Here is a 22405-nt window from a genome sequence, read left to right on the forward strand (position 1 = left end):
CTCCCTTCCCCCCTTCTCTGCTGTCCCTCTCCCAGGGAGGAGGTCACATGTGGATCCTTGTAATCAGTTCCCTCTTTCCAACCCACTCCCCTTGCACTCTCCCAGCCTCGCCCCTCACAGCCCTGGTCCTGAAGGCACCGTCCACCCTGGATGCCCTGTGCCGCTGTGCCATTCTTTATTACACAGCTACTGAAATTAACAAAACACATAAACTCACTGCCATCAAGTCCATTCTGACTCATCGTGACTTATTTCTTCTTTTTTGGAAAAAAATCATTTTATTGGGGGCTCATCCAAATCTTATCACAGTCCATACATCCATCATGTCAAGCACATTTGTACATTTGTTGCACTCATCATTTCTTAAAACATTTGCTTTCTACTTGAGCCCTTGGTATTAGCTCCTCCTTTCCCTCCCCCCTCCTGCTCCCCACTCTCTCATAAACCCTTGATAATTTATAAATTATTATTATTTTGTCATGTCTTACACTGTCCAACATCTCCCTTCACCCACCTTTCTGTTGTCCATCCCCCAGGGAGGTAGATCCTTGCAATCAGTTCCTCCTTCCTACCCCTCCACCCTCCTGGTATCGCCACTCTCACCACTGGTCCTAAAGGGATCATCCATCCTGGATTACCTGTGTTTCCAGTTCCTATCTGTACCAGTATACATCCTCTTGTCTAGTCAGATTTGTAAGGTAGAATTGTGATCATGATAGTGGATGGAGGAAGCATTTAAGAACTAGAGGAAAGTTGTATGTTTCATTGTTACTACTCTGCACCCTGACTAGCTCATCTCCCCCCGCGACTCTTCTGTAAGGGGATGCCCAGTTGCCTACAGATGGGCTTTGGGTCCCCACTCTGCCACAGTGACTCTTTCAGACAGGGTAGAACTACCGCTATGAGTTTCTGAGATGTAACTCCTTATAGGAGTAGAAAGCTCTCTCTTTCTCACATGGAGCTTGCTAGCAGTTTCAAACTGCTGACCTTGAAGTTAGCTACCCAATGGGTAACTTCATCATCAAAGAAAAAGTTTTAGTGCACAACATCTGATTTTGTATTTCCTTGAAAATACCCAAACCAAACAAAGAGCAAAGGAATCTCAGGCACAAGTGGGAATCTACTGGCTTTGTTTAAACAAATTACTCTGATTTCAACAAAATAAGGAATATTTAAAACCTGTCTTATATTCATAAGTGAATATTACAAGATCATTAAACCATTATGATGCTTCTAAGAAAATTTTAATAAGGAAATGCCAATGATAAAATGTTAATTTAAAAAGCCACGTAAAAAATCTAAAACACTGTAAAAACGATTTTTTAAAACACACACACGAAAAACAAAGGTAAGCCAAAAAGTATCGCTATACTAGAATTTCAGCTCATACATACACAGGTTTACTCCAACACTCAAATAAAATGTGTCTATGTATGTGTCTGCAGCCAGTGGACGGCAGGGCAGTGAGATATCTAATGTAGCTCTTCTAGCCAGTCTCTAACTGCCGTCACAGGAGTTGCATGGATATGGTAAGAAGGTGGGGGAGATTCTGATAGAATTCACCTGTGAGTATCTGCAAACAGGATTCCTCGGAATGTCATCCCACTGTGTAATAAAATGAGCTCCAAGAAGCAGGAGGGATCTCATTACCAGCAAGAGCCAGGAGTGGAACAAGTCTAGGCTGGAGATCCCTGCTCAGGGAACTTTCGAGATCCAGAATACAGTTATACCATCAGAGGAGGAGCAGCAGAGAGTAGTGGAACTCCTAACCCAGGAGCAAGTCCAGCTGGGTGCTTTGGGGCAGGAAGCTGGCTTGTAGCATGGGGTGCTTCTAAGTCAGTGGTCTCAACCTTCCTAATGCTATGACCTTTTAATACAGTTCCTCATGTTGTGGTGACCTCAACCATAACTACTTCATAACTATAATTTTGCTACTGTAATGAACCGGGCGACCCCTGTGAAAGGGTTGTTTGACCCGCAAAGGGATTGTGACCCACAGGTTGAGAACCACTGCTCTAGGTAGCTAACTGAGGAAGCTGGACTTGACCCATGGAACTTGAGTTCAATGCCTTAGGGTTGAGACTTGTAGTGAAGTGGTATGCCCCTTGGGCACTTATTAGCAGACTGAAAAAAAACCCCAAGAACTCTGTAGCATGTTCTGATGAAAACTCAACCCTGATCATTTCTCACTGGCATTACAGCTATTAACTTCTTCAATAAACTCTTCAATCCTGAATTTTATCTGTGAGTCCTTGGTAGCCATTGCATGGATAGAACTCAGAGAAGTGAAATAGAAGACACTACTACACGGATTCCGACATCACACTTGGTTTAGTCTCATTAGGGTTCCTTCAAAGGAACCTCATTAGAGTTCAATTCAAGTCAGAGATGTTGCTCGGGTTTTGTTTTGGGACTTCCAACGGCATACTCTGCATTCACAGGAGCTTATAGTGATGAAGTTTTAAGGTAACCGAAAATTGCACTGATGAAAAAAGCCCCTAAAATTGTACCGAAGAGTTATTTTCCATCATGACACCACACGGGCTCATTTTTCAACAGTAGAAAGATCTGTATTAGAAGTTCAGTGAATAATGATACCCCTTTCCCTCTACAGCCATCAACCTGTACCTTCAGACATCTTTTCGCTCCCAGATTCCAGAGAACATTTCAAAGGAACATGATTTGAGTTCCTCAAAGATATCAAAACTTGTTTTTACAGTGCTCAGTTCTTCAGGAAAGGTTAACAGAAATAGAAACAGCACCTTTAGAAATGTATACACCTACAATTGGACATTCCCTCACAGAAGGGTCACAAGGGAAGAACAAGTCAGCCAGGGTGCAGCACAGCACCCAGGGAACACACAGCATCCCTCTAGCTCTCTAATGCTCCCTCCCCCCACTATCATGACCATGGTTCTACCTTACAAATCCGACTAGACCGGAGCACGTACACTATTACAGATAAGAGCTCACAACACACGGAATCCCAGGATAGATAGACCCCTCAGGCACAGTAGTGGAAGTAGAGATTCCATGAGGATAGGGGAAAGGGAGTGGAAAATGAGGAGAAACGGGGAACTGACTACAATTATTGAGGTATAACCTACCCACTCAGGGGGATGAACAGAAACTTGGGCAAAGGGAGACAGTAGAGGGTGTAAGATATGAAAATAATCGTAATTTATAATTTCAGGGGTCCATGAAGGTGGGAGGTTGGGGGAGCAAGGGGAAATAGAGGAGCTAAATACCAACGGCTCAAGCAGAAAGAAAATGTTTTGGAAATGATGATGGCAACCTATGTATAAATGTGCTTGATACAATTGATGTATGGATTGTTATAAGAGCTATGAGAGACCCCGATAAAATGGCTTATAAATAAAAAAAGAAAAGAAATGCATAGTCTTAGATGAAGGATAGGTTAAGAAATAATAGCTTCACGGACTGATATTTTTAATAAAGGTTTCTATGGTCCATAACAACACATTTTGACAGCCTCTTACACCAAAATTATTGATTAGCTCTGATGGAATTATAAATTAACTTTCATAATGTTCTTAATTTTCTCCCACTTTTACAATCAATGTTTCAAAGTATTTTGAAAACATACCTGCTCACCAGTAAAATTGTGTAAGGAAGACATGTTTTTCCCATCATATATGCAAACCTATACAGGAAAAACAAAAAGCATATGAAAATAGTAAAACATAAATTACTCCGGCAAGTTATAAAACCCGGTTGAACTGACCTACCATTCCCAGAGTCCGAGCTGCGCGTGGGACCCCTGAAACAAAGTCTGGAGAGAAAAAAAGAAAAGACAAACCCTTAGCTTTTTATTTTAATTGCAGGAGGAAGGGAATGTGTCAGAAGGCCTTTGTTTTATTTTTTCAGTAGAAAATAAACAAGTTATTTTTTTTAATGGTGATCCACTAAAAAAGATCCCAACATTTTGGAACCACAAGATCAAATCTTTAGCAAAAGGAAAAAGACAATTACTGAGGACTCTCAAATAAATACATGCTTACCCTCAAGGTATTTGTAATTCTGTTAACAGAAAGACTAGATAAGATACAGTGGTCTAAGGATGAAGAAAAGATGTATTTACAGTATTTGAAAATAAAATAGAGCCAACTGAAGAGGGAGGATGGGGGCTAGGATGCAGAATGTGGTCCTTGGAAAGAAGCCTGAGAGCCTGAGGGGATTGGAGCAGAATCCTGCCCCTGGAGGCAGAAAGAACAAATTATGCTAAAAAAAGAACATATGAAACCTCTCCAAGAGGCGTCATCTGCCAGTGCTGAGGCTGGAAGGTAGAGGGAGAAGAGAGTCTGAGGTTGACAGCAGCCTCTGTTTCAAAGGCCACTAGAGCGAGATCGGCATCAACTGAGCTCAAACTCTTGTCAAGGCACTATGGTCTCCTTTGGAAGAGTGATTTCAAAACTACCTAATTGCTGAAATATAACATGTTTCAAATGCTTAACTTAAAACTTTTTAGAGAGATTTAATATTATTCAAAAGATTCATACCGTCTATGCCATCACCATTGAAATCGCCAACAGCCACTGAGTAACCTAAGCAGGCAAGGAAAAGCATAGCACCATCAAGACAGGGCAGTTAATAATCTTCAGCATGCTTGCTGGGGCCAACTTTCCTTGAAAATAATTGCAAGCAATTATTCTCATTGTGTAACATTTTTATCTTAGAGAAAATAATTGGCTCAAATATTCTAGAAGGCTATCTAACTAAAAGAAACAAGGATGTTTTAGTAACTTTACAAAAACCTGAAACTCCATCAACTCCCTCGAATTGATGCAGACTCATAGCGATACAGTAAGACAGGGTAGAACTGACCCCCATGAGTTTCCGAGACTGCAACTCCTCATGGGAGTAGAACACCTCATCTCTCTCCCAAACTTACAGACAGTAAAGTGGTCATTCACCAGAGAGAAGCAACCCACAAATAACAGGTTGTCGTGATCAGCAAAGTACTCTTTCTGCAACGTGCGGCTTGCTTTAATCAATAAAAGTGAAATTTAAAGAGACTGAAGTAGATAATAGGTGCTAAAGACCAAAACTATTATTTTAACATAGCAGAAAAAAGTTCCGGAGAGCCAGGTTTCCTTGGTTTTAATAGCAAAAGTCCAACAGGTTAAGAATGAGTGACATTGGACAAGTTATTTTGTCATTCTGTGCTTTGGTTTCCTCATCTGCAATATAAGAATAACAAGAGTATAGACTCACAGACTTGCTATGATGATTATATATGAGTTAATTATATCTATGAGTTAATGCAGATTATTATAATTATTTTATCTGTATAATAGATATAATTTATCTGTATAATACAATTATAGATGAGTTAATACAGATAAATTCTTAATCACTATAATTATATTTTAGACTTTAGTTGCTATTATCATTTTTAAATCACCTTTATACATTTAAACTACTAAAATGTAAGCTCTCGAATTACAATTGCATGTTCATTTTATCTTTTAAAATCCTACTATTTTAGATATAGAAGGTTTTTCTACAAGCAAAGGACGCCTTCAATACAAATTTATAAAAAGCCAGTATTTTGATTTTTTCTTACCCAAATAACTGTCATCAAAAATGGCTTGTGCCGACCGAGTTGCCAACTGGTTATTGTAATTGATGCTATAAACTTTGGGGTCGTATTTGGATACAATTTCTGCGACTTGATCTGAAATGAGCTGACCTGAAGAAAAAAAAATGTAGCTACAAGATAATATTATAGATACAGGTAAATAACCTTCTAATGGAAACTTTATTATGCAGATAATGAAAGACACCTACATGGAAAGAAATACAAGCATTATATATCAGTATTTCTAATTATTAACTTCAAATAATTATCCTTTTTAATACTAAATCTATAATATTATTGCTGTTGTTTACTCACAATTACTTTTACTCAAAGCGTATTTAAAACCGGTCTCTGCCAATAAGCAGATATTTGAGAATTAAATGAGGTGTTTTCATTTGGTAAAAATCAACTGTAACATGGAATACAGGTCAGATAAACCTCTCAGGTACAGAAATGGGGGTAGCGATACCGGGAGGGGAGTGGGAAAGTGGGGGGAGGAGGGGAGGAAGGAAGAACTGATTGCAATGATTGATGAATAACACCCCCCTCACCCACCCCATCCACACACAGCCCAGGAGGACAAACAACAGAAATGCGGGTGAAGGGAGACAGCGGTTGGTATAAGGTATGAAAACAAAATCATTTTTAATTTATCAAGGGGTCACGGGGGGTGGGAGGGGGTAGTTGGTGAGGAGGGAAAGAAAAGAGAGGAGCTGATACCAGGCCTCAATGAGAAAGTAAAGGTTTAGAAAATGACGATGGCAACATATGTACAAATATGCCTGACACAATGGATGTATTGTTATAAGCGCCGTTAAAGCCCCAAGAAAGTGATCTTTAAAAAATCCACTGTCATATAAGTAAAATGATTAAATCCAGGGCAGTATTCAACCAATGTCTTAAAATATGAACATTCTGCTGAAACAATAAACTATTGTGCTGTCTATAATGCAAATTACCGATGGATTTCCCTAAACTAGTTACTGGGACATCTTAATGAAGCAACCCGCAGAAGCAAATGCCCTTTCTTTGAAACCTAAGTTAGTAGGTAGAGAAAAAAAATTAGATGATTAAACAATCAAACTGACTTTATCTAATCCTAAGGTTGGTTATCACATGGCATCTCCATAAAGTGGTAAAAAGAATCTATTTCTGCTGTTTTTGAAAGAAATTCATAATAGCTGAAGTTTTCGGTTCTGTTATAATTTGGCCAGTCCCAAAGGTTGAGTCTACAGGCCAGAAACACAGACTGGCTGGTTTATGGACTCTATCCTCTCTGCCCAAACAATACTTAAGACACCATAGGAAGCCAGGTAATAAGAGTTCTTGAATCAAAAAACATAGAAAAATTCATCAGCTCTTTGTGAAAGGAAAACCATATCATTTCTTGGTTCTTCCAAGGACAATGCTGAGAGCTATGAAACAAATTCATTCTAATATATTTGGGTTGAAACCTCCTGATTTTAATCCTATCAAAACAAAATATTATCTGCCCGGTCACTGAGTCCTTTAGTTAGTTACATGTTGTCCTTCATCATTGTTGGGTGCCCTCAGTCCCGACCCTGCGCCGTACAACAGAACAGCACACTGCCAGGTTCTGCGTCACCCTCACAACTGCTGTTATCATCCAGCCCACTGTTGCAGCCACTGTGCCAGGCGCACAGCACAGACCACTTGGGTACATGCAGACTTTATGTGATACTCGAGGTATCTAAAAGAACAAACCACTGAAACAAATGCTCACAGCTGTGTTTCTTAAAAAGACAGCGTGAAGCAACCGCCATCCTGCTTAAAAATCTTCCCTCCGGGTCTTGGTTCCCAGGAATGCAGATCGGACACTTCCCTTCCCCCACACTCAAGGACACATCCAGCAGTTCAGAAGAAACAGTCCCTATTGCATTAGAAACTGTGCTGATTCCCTCTTTACTCATATATTTTAGAATGGCTAAATCATTTCATTACCCAATACCTGTACAATTCATAGAAACTCCAAACTGTTCAGTTTTAGTTAGCATGCCTCATAAAGTGAGCAGGCTGCTGACTTTGCCGGATTTGTCTCTCTTCTTCACTTCTGGCTTTGCCTTTCTCTTTCAACTTTTCACCTATTACCACCTTCCATTCTCTCAATTGCCTTTCATCCCACTTGCCATCAGCAAATCTGTTTGTAGCCTCTCTTTCTGTACAGCAAATGCAAGCAGTTTTTCTACCGAAAATGCAAGCGGAAAACATACTGCAGAATACTGAAGTAAAATTCAGAATCATAAAATATTAGCAAGTCAATAAAGTTGGGAGGTTTTCTGATCTTCCAAATGCTGACAATGCTGGAATACCATAAAGCTAATAAACAGAGTTCTGACCTTGTAAGCAACAATTCTGGGCATAAAATAAGTGTCAAAAGATTAACTGAGTAAAAAGTGTGTATCTTTAATTGTAAATGGCAAACAGATGAGCAAATCAGAGAGCTGTGGTTAACTATTTGCCTTGTCAGTAAATAATGACGTCATACATGTGCTTAAATGATAATAATTAAGCACCCCAAAATTACTGAAGTATTTCATCATGTTAATGCAAATTTAATTTTTAATACACTACACAAAATCCTTTAGATAGTCCCAAACATTTAAGGAAATCATCCTTGGTGTCAGAGACTAGTGAGAAAACAACCATTTAAATAATCAGAAGACTAACTTCAAAATACCGTTAAAATGATGCGCTTTCAGGATGCCACAATGGGACTACCTTAAGCTCTACACACGTGCCAGTACCTGCAGCCTGGCCTCTACAACCCCGAGCTGGAGAAGAAAGCTGTGAGGAAGCCAGAGATCACAAACAAAAAGAGGCTATTTTCAACAACTTCAGCAACGTACTTTAAAAAGTCACTTTATTTTAGTACAAATTAGTAACATGCACACACAAGATGTTATACTCATTTAATGTTTATACACAGGCAGTTTCAGGAAAATGAATGACTTCCATTCTTAAGTCTGTCTTTAACTCGAATTTTTATTTAAGTCAGAGTTAGGTATCTATCATCAGTTAGCCATGTATCTTTCTAACCATAACAACATGAAACCCCTCCCACATACACTAACCCATCCTTAACACAGTAACACATGAATAATAACTAATAATTGTATAATGCACCACAAAGTAGCTGTTTATCATGATCCATTCATTATGTGGTCCTCAAAATTTTAATTACAATAATAGGTTTTATGGGTGTTAGGTCATAACTGTAGGTTGTATGCAATTGCACTTTCTATTTCTTTTCTTTAATTGGAAAATCTCACAGGCACCTGGTAAATCAAAATCAGAGACACACAGTTACGGAGTAGTTTTACAAAGATGAACTTACCTTGCCAATAAAAGCTACCAGGACCTCCAAGAAGTACTCTGTCAGCCTAGATTGAGTCAAAAAACAAGAAGATGCATTCTTAAAAACAGTGAGTTTCAGTGGCTTCCATTTTACCTGTCCTAAAACACAATACTTCTTAAAAGTTATGACAGTAATTTTATATTAAAACAAGATAATATAAACACACAGATATATGTGGTCTTCAAAATGGTTAGTAGGGAAAAATGGAATTAGAATACAGTAAAATTATCCACTAATTCTTTGAAATTCCCTCATACACAGGCTCTGTGGGTCTTAGACGCTTCACGAGCTTGGTATGAAGTACTATTACCAAGTCTATTGAATTACAACAAGAAAAAAAAATCACCGCTTAGTGTTGTCACATTAGGCTTATGACCATCTAGGCAAATGTTCAAAGGGATTTTCTCCTCTGTTAAAGCAACATCTGTGTCTGACAGATCTAGAGATGAGTGAAATTAGAGGGTGAGTGTTGAGGGTGTATTGTTTAAACAAATTACACTTGACTAGCATTCCTTATATCTTCAACAAATTAATATAAAATATTTAAATTGGCTCAACTATTGAATTGTAGGATATATGAACTATATGTTAATAAAAATGTTGAGAAATATTCAGTATAACAGTTCTTTAGAGTGGAAATTTTACTTTATATTTCTTGTTTGATATATTATTAATTAATTATCATAACACTTAAAAAATATTTAAGCATATTATCTTTACCGCATCTTACTGTTGAAAGAAAATTATTTTTCCCTTCTGAGTATATAGTTTTCAAGCTTTCAAAAGACAAATTCTTGCCTCTTACTATATAAAAGATACTTCTAAGTTAGCTTAATGATACTTTAAAGATATCATTAAATGATACATATATATTTTTCTTTTATTCATCAGGAATGGGTTTAAGGATGCTAAGATTTAATTTAGCAATGACTTTAGCATGAAAATAGTTCTGAGCTTATAGTGCACAGGATTGGGTACGAAAACCAGAACATGTCCTAAAATATATACCTATTTCAAAATATAGCATGTAATTAATAATCTAATGTTTATCAATATACTTTATCTCACTGACTTCTGTCATTTTAAGACTTATGAAAACAATATAAAAATGAATTAAAGACCATTGTCCCAGTCCTAGGGTTTACTACAATTATCAAGATATAATCTAGGAAAAAATTAATGTAAAAATTAAATTTGAACTTTTTTTAAAAGGTAAGAAAATGCTTCATTAGTTTTTCTATATTTGTTTGTTTCAAAAATTAAGACACTCCTCTTTGCTGAGATCTTCTAAGAAAGCCATATCCTAAAGGGCACTATTTATTTATTAACCAATTGACGTACTCTTGAGACTTTTCTAGGAGGAAGTAGTAATCACAATTTGACAGTAATTATTCAATATGTTCATATACTCCACATATAAAAATTTTGTAAAGAAAGATACTTAAGAAATGTGCCCTAGAAATAAATGATAAATGGAATTTTCATTTTAGAAAAATAGATAAAGGCTATCAATTCTGAAAAGTGCATTATTATAGTACAAAATACACTGAGCCCTTGCACCTAGTGCTGCAGGACCGTAAGAGATGGATAAAATGCAGACTTCTCAGATTTCTGTAACAAAATCTAATTTAGTAATAGAGCTTTCAGGGATAGGTTTTTGTGAGATAATCATTTCAATTCAAATTTTTTAAAAAATGAATAACCTACAAATTAATAGTTACCAATCATTCACTGAGACTGTACATTTTTATCCTCGGTCTGGACAACAGGTAGGTCTGAATCTCATTTCGTCTCAAGTAAGAACTTACTTTAGTAAAATCAATGCTGAATCCTCCTTGACAAAATCCCTGTCCATCAGCATCAATATTTTCTAAAATAAAAAGATTGGAAATATACACAAACCCCAAAACAAACAACACAAAATAAAACATGAGAAAAATCTGCTATACTACAGTCTAAAGATAGCATACTAATTCCTGGGACTATTATTCATCCAGGGACTTATCTAGTTATTACCATACTCTAAGAAAGTTACTATACATGTTCGTCGGCACAAAGAAATTAAAGTACTGAGATCAGAACCATAGAACTAAAGATCATGTAAGAAGTCCAGTTTCAAGTATTATTTTTAACCACAGCCAATAGCAAGATTGCATCATCTATAGAAACATAATGCAAACTCACAAACAAAACCAGTGCCATCCAGTCGATTCCTTTTCATACCCCCGACACGTGTCACAGGAGAACTGCACCATACTGGGTTTCCATGGCTGGAATTCTAAGGAAGCAGATCGTCAGGCCTTTCTTTGGCTGCACTACTGGGTGAATGAGAAGCACCACCTTTTCGGTTAGCGGATGACCATGGAACTGCTTGAGCTACCCAGGGCCTCCTATGTCAATATGGCAAAAGGAAGCTTCAAAATTGGTGGAAAAATGGAATTTAAACTTGTTGAAACCACTTCTTACTTATCACCAATATAAAAATTCAACAGTTATCACTGGAGTTGTTGTGCGGTAAGCACTGGATTGCTAACTACAAGGTCAGCAGTTCAAACCCACCAGCCAATCTCAAAGACAAAGACAGGCTATGTACTCCCGTCAAGCCATGTGGTGTTGGAAACCCTCAGGAGCAGTTCTACAATGTCCTGTAGGGTCATTATATGGTTGAATCAACTTGATGACAGTGTTTTTGGGAGGAGTTTTTTTGGCTACATAAAATAAACTATTTCCCACTTTATTCCATTTACTGTTGGGACTCACTACACAGGTTTTACAAAACACAAATGAATTACAATCTGTAAAATCAAACCTATCAGAAATTTCTCTATTTCCTAATAAGCATCGTACTTATGACCTCAGGAAATTACATGCATTCCTAATAAATACATATTTCTAAATACATTATAACATTTAAAAACATTACACCCAAACAGAAAAATGATGTAAAACAAATAGTTCAGAATCTCAGGAAATGGTTAAAACCAGAATTGAGTGTTTAGCAAACACCAAATTATGAAATTATCCTCTCAACATGTGTGGTTGTTGATTGTCACCTAGTCCGTTTTGGCTCATTATAACCCTGGATGGCAGAAGAGAGTTGTCCCACAGGGTTTCCGAGGCTGCGATCTTGTCAACACTATGAGGCTCAGGTCTCTCAAGCAACAGCTGGTGGGTTCAAAACTCCAAGTTTTCCGTCATTGTTATGCCCTAGAGCCCCTTCAATATGCTCAACACTGAGTTCTAATTAAAATGGATATCCTTAAATGCAACACTTTCAAATATTTTCCAATTGATAGATTTGACAGTGGGTTTTTCTTTGTAATGATTTTTTTAAGTCTCACAGAGGAAAACTGATTTTGAATATTAGTCAATTAATTTTACTTTAATCATGAGCACTACTGTACATACAGAAGCAAAATCAAGTAGAAAACACTCTTCTTGTATTTTCAGGGCACAAGGGACAATGGAAAGCACTGTCCTTCAGCTATCAAAAAATTCTTGCCGCCAATGTTACAAAATATAAAGACAAGCTATTTTTTAACTGCATTTGCCACCCAAATACAGGAACCAAAAGTATCAATTTTCAGTCAAGAGAAGGGCAAACCTCCAAGAATTTTTGTCAAATATTCCCATCAAAAATTTGAACCCATTTGTAAAACCTGGTAACTGCCCAAGATGACACACTTAATGTCCAATTTTAGAACATGCCCTAGAAAATAGCCTCATGAGTGTAGCCTGACCCCAATGTAAATTTTTTCTAACCAAGAGGGAGTGGGAAAATGTGGGACTGGGGTTTCCAGAGTCTAGTGAATCAGACGAAGGAATTCTCTCTCTGACCTCAAGTCAACCACGCATTTCCTTCACTGCCGGCGCAGCTGGGGAGCGATTTCAGTGTTTCTAAAGACATTCTTCTATGATTAGCAGACTGTACTGCTTGGCTAGAAATCATGATCACCCTTTATTATTTACTTATCATGGGTGTTTATGCTAATTAAAGAATTCCATGTTGGATATAACATTTCTGTACAGGCTTGGGTGCTTATTTCTCCAGACAACGGCTGACTTCTTCACCGTTTTCCAAGTCTGAGAGTAGTGAATGTTTTCTACTGTGAGCCAGGTACTGGGCTCAGCATTTGACGTAGCATTATCTTTTGATATCTTGAAACCATCCTGAGGTCCTATTATTCTTCAAATTTTGCAGATGAGTAAACTGTGGTTTAAGGAAATTAAGTAACTTGACATTGGTTAAGAAGTTAATTATTAAGAGGGTGTGGATGTGAACACAGCCCTGTCTGCAACACTGCTGCACTATCTTCAAGCAAGAATATATTATAGTTGCCTGGATAATGAACAGAAAGGGTTAAAAATCCAAGTAGAAACCCTAATTTAGCAAATCTATGCACAAATAACATTATCAGAAAATGTGCATAGAGAACAAAAATAGTCTGAGCTCAGAGCTGAAGGGGGCATTTAGCTCGTAGGATGTGTGCCACAGGCACTGGGCACAGAAATACACCTCTGGAGCCCTGGTGATGGAGCAATAAGCCTTGGGCTGTGATCCAAATGATAAGCAGTTGGAAACCCCCAGCAGCTCTGCAGGAGAGAGACTGGGCTTTCTACTCCGATAAACAGGTACAGTCACAGGAACCCACAGGAGGTCCCTGTGAGTCAGCACTGACTCGATGGCAGTGAGTGGTAGAAGTGGAATCACCAGCTAACCAAGCATGGACACAGATATATGAGTAGTTAGGGAAAGCCATGAGCAAGCATAATCAGCAATAAGGAAATAGGTGACAGACGGTAACTTTCCTTGTCTGAGTTACCCATGTGGGTTGTGTTAAAAGCCAACCCGCCTGGGGAAAATGCAGAACAGAATTTAAATTCTCATGCTCTTTCTGGAATCATGGAGACAAAATGAACCCCTGAAATTACTGCCCTGAGATAATCTTTAAACTTTAAATCAAATATCATCCCATCATGACTTCTTCAAACTAAACAATAGCTTAGCTTAACTAGTAAAAAAAAGTAGTCTCCCTTGAATACTATGTTCTTTTAGTAACCATCTAGCTGGGATCAAATTGACAATACAACTCAGAAGATCAGAAAGAACCTTAGAGTTCAGTAAGTTTATGTTCATGGGAGAGGAACCACCAAGAGGGGGGGGGTGCACAGCTCAAAGAATGCAGTCACCAACTGTACGCTGTGCATGCAGAGATAAATGAATTGGCGTATGTTTCATGGTATATACTCTCAACACAAAACAAAACGCACTCAAACTACTCTCACCACATCAAGACAAGCAAAGCATCAATAAGTTAGCAGTGTACACATCCAAAACTGGTATCTCACTTAATATCAATCATTCCAAAACTCAAACCAGACTCACTGTCATCAAGTCAATTCTGATGATAAAGACCCTTTATGTGGGGTTTCTCTGAGGAGCAAAAAGTCTCATCTTTCTCCCTCAGGGCAGCTGGTGGTTTCAAACTGCTCACCTCCAGTTAGCAGCCCAATGTGTAACTGAGAGTTTGAAGCCCCACACTCACACAACAGCATCACCAGGGAGAACAAGTTTTCAAATTCCTCTCTGGGCAGGCTTCCCCCTATTATTTGGGAATGTTTCAAAAAAGAACCAGTCACCACGAAGTCAATTCTGACCTATGGCAACAGCAGGTGTGTCAGAGGAGAACTGTGTTCTACTGGGTTTTCAATGGCTGATTTTTCAAAGTAGCTCATCAGACCTTTCTTCCAAGCTTCTTCTGAATAAACTAGCACTTACAACATTTAGCTGCCAAGATATTGGCCATTGGCTAAAACCAAGAGCTTCCCTGATGGTGTAGTTGAATACATCTTGGCTGCTAATGACAGTCAACAGTTCAAAAACACTAGCTGCACCATGGGCGCACTTTGAGGCTTCTACGCCCATAAAGATCTGCAGTCTTGGAAACCCACAGGAACTGTCCTGTAGGTCTCTGGCCTATCGGATAGCCATGAGTCAAAATCAACTAACTGCAGTGAGTTGCTTTTGTTTTATGGTTTGTTATTGTTTTGTTTTGTTTTTGAGCACTTCGATTTAGGTTTGTGGGTAGCATACTATTTCCAAGTTTGAGTTCAAAAGTGTGTGTGATGGAATGATTATAGTATACTAAAAGCCAGACTTATTAGGAACAAAAGCACTTTGTTTCTAAGGAGGGTTTTTTTGTGTGTGCCTTTTCTACGATTTGAGGTTTCAATATTGATTCTAGGTATTTGCAAACTTATTTTATGAAGACATCAGATGGTAAATAACTAAACTTTGGGGATCACACAATATTTGGGGTGAATATTCCCATTACAGACAATATGTGAATAAATTTGTATCGCTGGATACCAGTAAAACTTTATTTGTATAAAACAGTCCCATAGGTAATAGCTTGCTGTTCTATTCTGAGTCTGTCTTACAAAATAAAACCAAATAAATGAAACCATAATATAACAAATATATACTTCATGTAAATACTGCCTTACTCCTTTAAAAACGTGTTTAGGAAAAAACTGGTGAAAACAAAAGATGAGCCCCCTCATACAATCAAAATGGAATACTGGTTCTACTGTTAGCAAAGAGGCAACAGGTTCCTTTGGAATAGGGCAGACCTGCATTCAGATCTTCAGTCAACCTACTCACTAGTACTGACTATGGGAAATGGTATTTCAACTGTCTGAATCTGAGCTTCTGTGGCTATCCAATAAGAATGAAGGTGGTTTTGTGGTTTATGCATTATGCGAGGGGGTACCCTCCCATCCCCCGGGCAAATCAGAAAAAACTCCTCTGGGCAAAGTTCTCATGGTACGTATTTTTCCTGCTAGGTGAACATCAAGCAACTTGCTCCGAGTTAGTGCACCCAGTGGCATCACCTGGGAAGGTTCTCTCTGATCACAGTGAATTTTTTAGTGAAAGCAGTTTCATGCAAACCTCATTTTTTTGTGAGGGTAGATATAAGAGAACACACGGTTGTGAAATTTTGTTTCCTACTCAGGAAAAACGCCAAAGAAATTGTTGTGATGTTGAACACCGCTTACAAGGACAGCACTATGGGGAAAACTCAAGTGTACAAGTGGTTTTTTCATTTCAAAAAAAGAAATATTGACTGATGACAAACCTCATTCTGGATGTCTGTCAACTTCTGAACAGACAAAAATGTCAACAACATTCATGCACTGTGCTCAAAGACCGACAATGGACCATTGAAGAGATGGGGAGTTATATGGGCTATCTTGAAGCTCAGTTAAGCAAAATTTAATGAAAGATTTGGGAATGAGAGGGTCACTGTGAAATTTGTGCCTCAGGTTCTGACTGACCAGCAGAAGCATCAGCTGGAAACATGCCGTGCTTTGAAAGAACAGCTCTAGAGACCCAGACTTTTTTCCATGGTCATTACTGGTGACAAGACATGGTGCTGTTCTTACAACTCCAAAAGCAAACATCAATCCAGTGGAAGACACCATTGTCACCTTGCCCCCTAAAGCTCATCAAATGAAAACAAAGATCAAGACAATGCTCGTTTGTTTTTTTTAATATGGGGGGATAGTACATTTGGAGTTCATTCCACCAGCTCAGAATGTTAATTAACCTTTCTATTTAGAGGTTCTGAATAGATTGCAGAACAGTATGGGACAATAAAAGGCCTGATTTGTGGCAGACGGGGGCCTGGTTTTGCCACCACGACAATGCACCTGCTCACACAGCCATCTCAGTGAGCCAGTTTTTGGCAAAAAAACAGCATGCCTCTCTTGTCCCAAGCACCTTACTCACCTGACCTTGCTCTGTGAGACTTCTTTTGGTTTCCATGAATACAGAGGGACATGAAAGGACAATTTGACAACATAGAAGAGGTTACCTCATTTTTCCCTGAGCCAGATGATGTTGAAAGTTTGATGATTACTCCCTTCTTGCCTGTGGTAGCATTTGGACGACCATTACCAAAATTAAGTCCACAGAACTTTGAGCTGCCCTGGTTGGACGAGCGTAGCCGATGCAGGTTGGAGATTCAAAAGAAGCAAACACCTCACCGGACGTGTAGGAAATAGCTGTGCCAGCAAGAGCCCTGTCTTCAGCTAGTTGTAGCGTGCCATTCTCAGAGAGTGGCAGAGACCTGTTTATGTGACCTGTGTCCTTGTGTGTGCCGTCATTCACTGATAATGCCTTCCCGTGCTCCCTTGGTTTTGGTTTTGTTGTCATCTCTCTAATTTTACAAAAGCTCTTTCCTTGGGCTAATTGTGAATTATAGAGGTTAATTTCGGTTTCTTTTCCCTTTTTGAGGGAAATGAGCTCACAAGCTACAGGATGGCAGATTTGGAAGTAGCAGTAGTCTGCCACTATCCATTTGCCTGTGGCCAAGTGCTCTCTTCCTTACATGTGTGTAAAACCGTGCCTGCCTGGCACACTCCTCGCCCTGGTATGCCCTTTCCCTGTAGTTTGGGTATCAGTGGGTTTTACCCTCAAACAAAACAAAAAGTCCTCACCATGGGCTTTAGAGCCAGATGAGGACTAGCAAGTGAAGTGAAGAAGCAAGTGACCCTCACAGAATCGGAGCCCAGAGGAGCCGGTACATCAGTGAGAAGACGCTCGTTCTTTTGAACCTATTCTGTGATGCAGCCATCTGGGGAGGGAGGTTTGCTGTAACGTTTCCTTAGTTAATGGGTAACTGAATTTCTTTCCTCGTCCCTCAAAAAACAAAATCTGTGGAAGAGGTCCTGAGAGAGTGGGTCCTCTCTGACAAGGTGTGGCTTTATAAACAAAAGCACTGGGCATTTGGGGATGGCATGCCAGAACCTGTATAGATGTCCTTGTGTCACATCACTTCTCAAGTATTCCTTGTGGGCTTTTTACTTTTGGCTGAGCTCTTGGTGGTGGGGTAGAGGTTTAGGGAGGGTGGGGGGTGTGGAAATATATGCTTCATTTGGCTGGCAAATGTCTACATCTTGTAACAAACAGATGTGCCTAATGAGCTTCTCCATTCACTTTGTAAAAATACGTGTATACGTGTACCATTATGAATTTGTCTCCCCCTTGCCCACCCCAGTTTTGTTTAAAAATAAGTAAGACATAATTTCAGGACAGCACTCCCAGGCCACGTTGGTCTCAGTTTAAGATCCTTGTAACTATCTGGAAGGAATATAGAGCCAAGACCTCTGGTCTTAACTATATAGGAATTGCCTTTCATTAGTCTTCAGGACTATGGTGTGAAAACAAGTAGGGGTCTAATCTCCTAGAAGGTAGGGGCTTTTATCCTTGAAGAGAATATGTCCCCAGATCATTAGCACTTTTAGAGGAGAAGCCAAGGTATGTAGGGTGTGTGGCCGGCCCATCAGTGGAGCATGAGCGAATGGGAAGAAACCTTCCTCAGGGGCTCCCACTGCTAAGCTGTCCGCCAGAGAGATGTCGAGCTGTGCTCCCGGTTTGACTTTCAAAGGACTTGTTCCGGCAGCACATGTAGTATTGGATGATCTTGCTGCTCTTCTTTCTCCTTTTTTGTGTGTTTGTGTTCATTTGTAACTCGCATCTGCTTAGGAGAGTGGGCTCTCCGCACGGGCACCTGCTGCGAACTTCACTGCAGCAAGTCTGTAGGGAGAAATAGGACTTATTCCACTAGGGGCTCTCATCTCACACCTGAAGATTTCTTGTGAAATTAGGCCAGACTTTCTTTGTTCCTCTTTCATTTTAACCTGGCAAACAGTTTTCCTACTCTGACCTATGGGAGGCTCCTTCATGATGTGCCCAAAAAGGAGGGGGGAGGGGAAAAAAAGACCACCCAGTGTCTTTATTCTTGATCCCTCTCAGTTCTTGACTTTCAGCATTTGTGGGATTCCTAAGTTTGGATATGAGGTTAGCAAATTTAACCTATGTTTATACCATTCCCAGAGGACTCCCTAGATCCTGAACTTGAGCTAGGCTGAGAGGAATTCATGAGGTGCTATCTGGCCAGACTTAAATGGATTTTATTTCTTTGGTTCTCCTTGTCCCTGAGGACCTCCTATTTTACTGTTCAGTCATATCTCCTTTGATTTGGATTATGTTTGAGGTTTGTTGAGAAGGTTAGCGAATAGATAAGCAAAGTTCCGAAAATGAAATTACAGTGTGTGGGGGGGAAATTAGTCTTATTTTTCCCTACATGGGATACAACACTGTGAAATTCAATCTTCAACTGAAAGCCCTGCAGTTCTCCTAAAACATAATTCTCTGTTTATCTTTCATTAACCAAGTTTAAGCTAGTGTTAATAAATTAAAACAAGAAATTGCGTCTGTCCTCTTCAGCTTTGTTTTTTTTTGCCCATTTCATATTGTTGTCTGTGTTGTAATTCATACTTTTGATACCATTTCTGATGTGTAAAATTGGTTGTCTTGTAAATATCTTATAAAAAGTTGAATTGTAAATAAACTATTGTGGCTGTTAAAAAAAAAGAAAAAAAAGAGGGAGGTGCTGTCAAGTCATCCAACAGATGAGTTTGAAAAATGTTTCCAAGAATGGAACTGCAGATTTGACAAATGTATTAAGTGTAATGGAGAGTACTTTGAAGGTGATAAGGTTGTTTTGTTAAAAAAAAATTTTTTTTAATATATAGCTTTGGGGGAAAAGCAATCCTAGTTTGGGGGGAATACCCCTCATATAAATGGTAAATCACAATACTTTGGCACACAAGGATTCCCTCATTTTTCATAGCTTTAAATGATTGTCTCACCATTGAAATATTTTTGCAATACAAAATGAAAACAAATTTAGTCCTTAGATTTTCCACATAAAGGCTATATTCCCATGAACAAAACGACACTGTGAAGGTGGTGATGGAGAGGGCATCGTGCACTGTAGATATCACCGCAGTCTCCTCTGTGCAGTGTAGGCTGCTTTCTGCCCAATGGTTTTGCTACATACTTGAACCCTGACGGTACCATTCTTTTGAAGTTATCTCCAACTTACAAAAATTGAGTCAAAATGATGGGTTAGGAAAAGAAGCATTTTATGATAATTTTCATTCATGTGATATTTAAGAGGTTCAACTGCCGAACATTTTGTAGATTGTGCAGTTCCTTTGACATGGTGTTCCAGTTGTCTAACACGGGGAGTGGGGGGAGAGAATCTAACTATAAGAATCTTAAATTTTGTGCTTTTGTTACTGATTCTCTTTACTTAACTATTATTTGATGACAAGTGGGAAACAAAAGTGGAGTCCAGGTGTGATTATTGAAGTGGCAAAATTCTGCAACATTTATATTTACCACAATATAAAAAATAACGTTAAAATGACTCCAAATACTAACAAGCACAATATATTTCGATAATCTGCTTTTTCATTTCTGGTATGAAGATGACCTGGAGTAGCTGACTAGCAAGAAACTCCTCATCTCTAAGGGGAAAATGGTGTAGTTCTGAGTTTGGCTGCAACACGGAATATCTTGGAAATTTTAAGTAACATAACATGAGAGTGTGGTTTTCTGAATCATCAAATGAGGGAAGAGTCGGTGATGAATTATTCTACTCTGATTAAGAGTAAAAAGGATCAGGCTCAGAGCATGAGCCCTCCACCATAAGCACTGACTGGCTCTTTGTCGTTACATACATAAAGCACTCTCACACGTTAGTGTCTATCACAACCACCTCACAGAATTTGCTGAAATGCAGTTCTGATCTAGGCCAACTTAGAATCAGAATCTGTAGTTGTGGGGCCTGACATCTCCATAAACAGGAGACTTGGGTTGAGCATCTTTTGATGAATAGAGATTAAACTTACGGCTTTCTAAAATACACATGAATTACTACTAACCAAAACTTTAATAAGTTCGTTCTTAAGGAAACAAGATAAACCTGTTTCCTACACCTATGTAGTCTATTTACCTTAAAACGATCATATTTATTTTACGCTCATCAACATTATATGACTCCCAATTTTATAAAGAAACTTTGATTCCACGGAAAACTCAAGAGAAAATGCACACACACATGTTAACAAACTTCCCCCTCCAACCCCTTCTAGAAGTTAGCACCACCTCTGCCACCTACTTGATCTACATGGAGCATACTCAACAGTCTTGGCTCCATCCTGAAGAAAACAGGTTCCAACCGGCTCTCTCTCCTGTTTCATTTCCGTCCTCCAGTGGTACAGTGGGGCACAGGCCTGAAATCAGAGAGCACAGTTCAGGATCTAAAAGCTCTCTAACATGGAGCATTTGAGACAAATCTATAGTACCTCAGAATACAATTCAATTATTTTTTAAAAGACATGCAAAGCCTAGCTCAATAGTAGGCACTCAATAAATAACTATCCTCTTCTAAAAAAAAAGATATGTTTTTCTGAAAACCGCATCTGTATTCCAACTACAATTTGTTTAAAAAGTATTTTGGAAAAAAAAAATAAATAAATAAAATTTTTAAAAAAGTATTTTGTACAGTAATTATTTTAGGTAGCACATTTTCACAAGTTACATGCTCAGATGAAAGTGACAGCCTTGAATGGACTTTTGAATTGAATAACACTTTCACTCTCAAAGGAAAATGATCATAAATTATAGAGCTTTTCATATTTATGCACGGTGTGGATTGCAGCATTTTTAATGTGCAAGTTCTATTATAATTTTCTAATTTAGAGTGAAAATTTTAAATACTATGTACAAATAGTAATGTAATGTATGCCTCAGTAACCATCAATAATTTGGTAATTACCAAGAGTAATCTAGCCAGAAGTATATCAATTTCATTTACTGAAAGTATTTCAATGGATTTTCTGTAATACTTTTTGAAGCAAACCACATGCATCACCAACATCAACCCTAGGATTATATTCACTCTGAAGAAAGTATCAAAAGTTCATTCTTGCTACTCTTCTACACATAATCAAGACTCCACGGTGGATTATTTCTCAATCTGCTTGTTTTCTGCTTTGTTGCACCTCTCTCCAGAAGATGTGCAGTCTCAACCCATCCACCATCCACAACTCATCAACCCATCCACAACTCTAATTTTTTTATGTCCTCCTAGACAAATTCTCCCCTGGTGTTGCTCCATGCCTTAAAGTCAGTTCAGACTCACAGCAACACTAAACTGAACAAAATACTGCCCCGTCCTGAATCATGCTCACAGCCCTTCCTATGACTGAGCCCGGTGCTGCAGTCAGGTGCCACATGATGGCACTGACCCTCTGTCCTATCAAACGTAATGTCCGAACAGCCCACAATCATGCCTGGAGGCTCCCACTCCGAAGCCTCAACTGTGTACCTGTTATAATCCCTGTGTTCTAATTCATGTTAAAGGTATTTATAAACGTGTCTACCCTCAACCCCTCCTTGTCGTCTAGACATTCCCAAAGGGCCGGCCGGTTTCTCATGTATGTTTGTTTCTCTGGCCCATTTCCTTATAAAAATCATGTCCTCACTAAGCATCTGCGGCATGGTGGCC

The 22405-nt window shown here is 38.8% G+C and overlaps 1 protein-coding gene across 1 annotated transcript in view; it reads right to left on the reverse strand.

Moving 5' to 3' along the window:
* ITGAV (integrin subunit alpha V) overlaps nt 1-22405 on the reverse strand; it is a 105830-nt gene that overhangs the window by 42814 nt on the left and 40611 nt on the right. Inside the window, exons 4-10 of the mRNA XM_075529823.1 lie at nt 21014-21128; nt 10787-10848; nt 8958-9003; nt 5588-5713; nt 4521-4565; nt 3750-3793; nt 3608-3664 (exon numbers count right to left, since the gene is read on the reverse strand). Coding sequence (XP_075385938.1) covers nt 3608-3664; nt 3750-3793; nt 4521-4565; nt 5588-5713; nt 8958-9003; nt 10787-10848; nt 21014-21128 — 495 coding nt within the window. The remainder of the gene's footprint in view (nt 1-3607; nt 3665-3749; nt 3794-4520; nt 4566-5587; nt 5714-8957; nt 9004-10786; nt 10849-21013; nt 21129-22405) is intronic.

Source organism: Tenrec ecaudatus, chromosome 13 (assembly GCF_050624435.1).
Source record: "Tenrec ecaudatus isolate mTenEca1 chromosome 13, mTenEca1.hap1, whole genome shotgun sequence".
In the NCBI taxonomy this organism is placed as follows: Eukaryota; Metazoa; Chordata; class Mammalia; order Afrosoricida; family Tenrecidae; genus Tenrec; species Tenrec ecaudatus.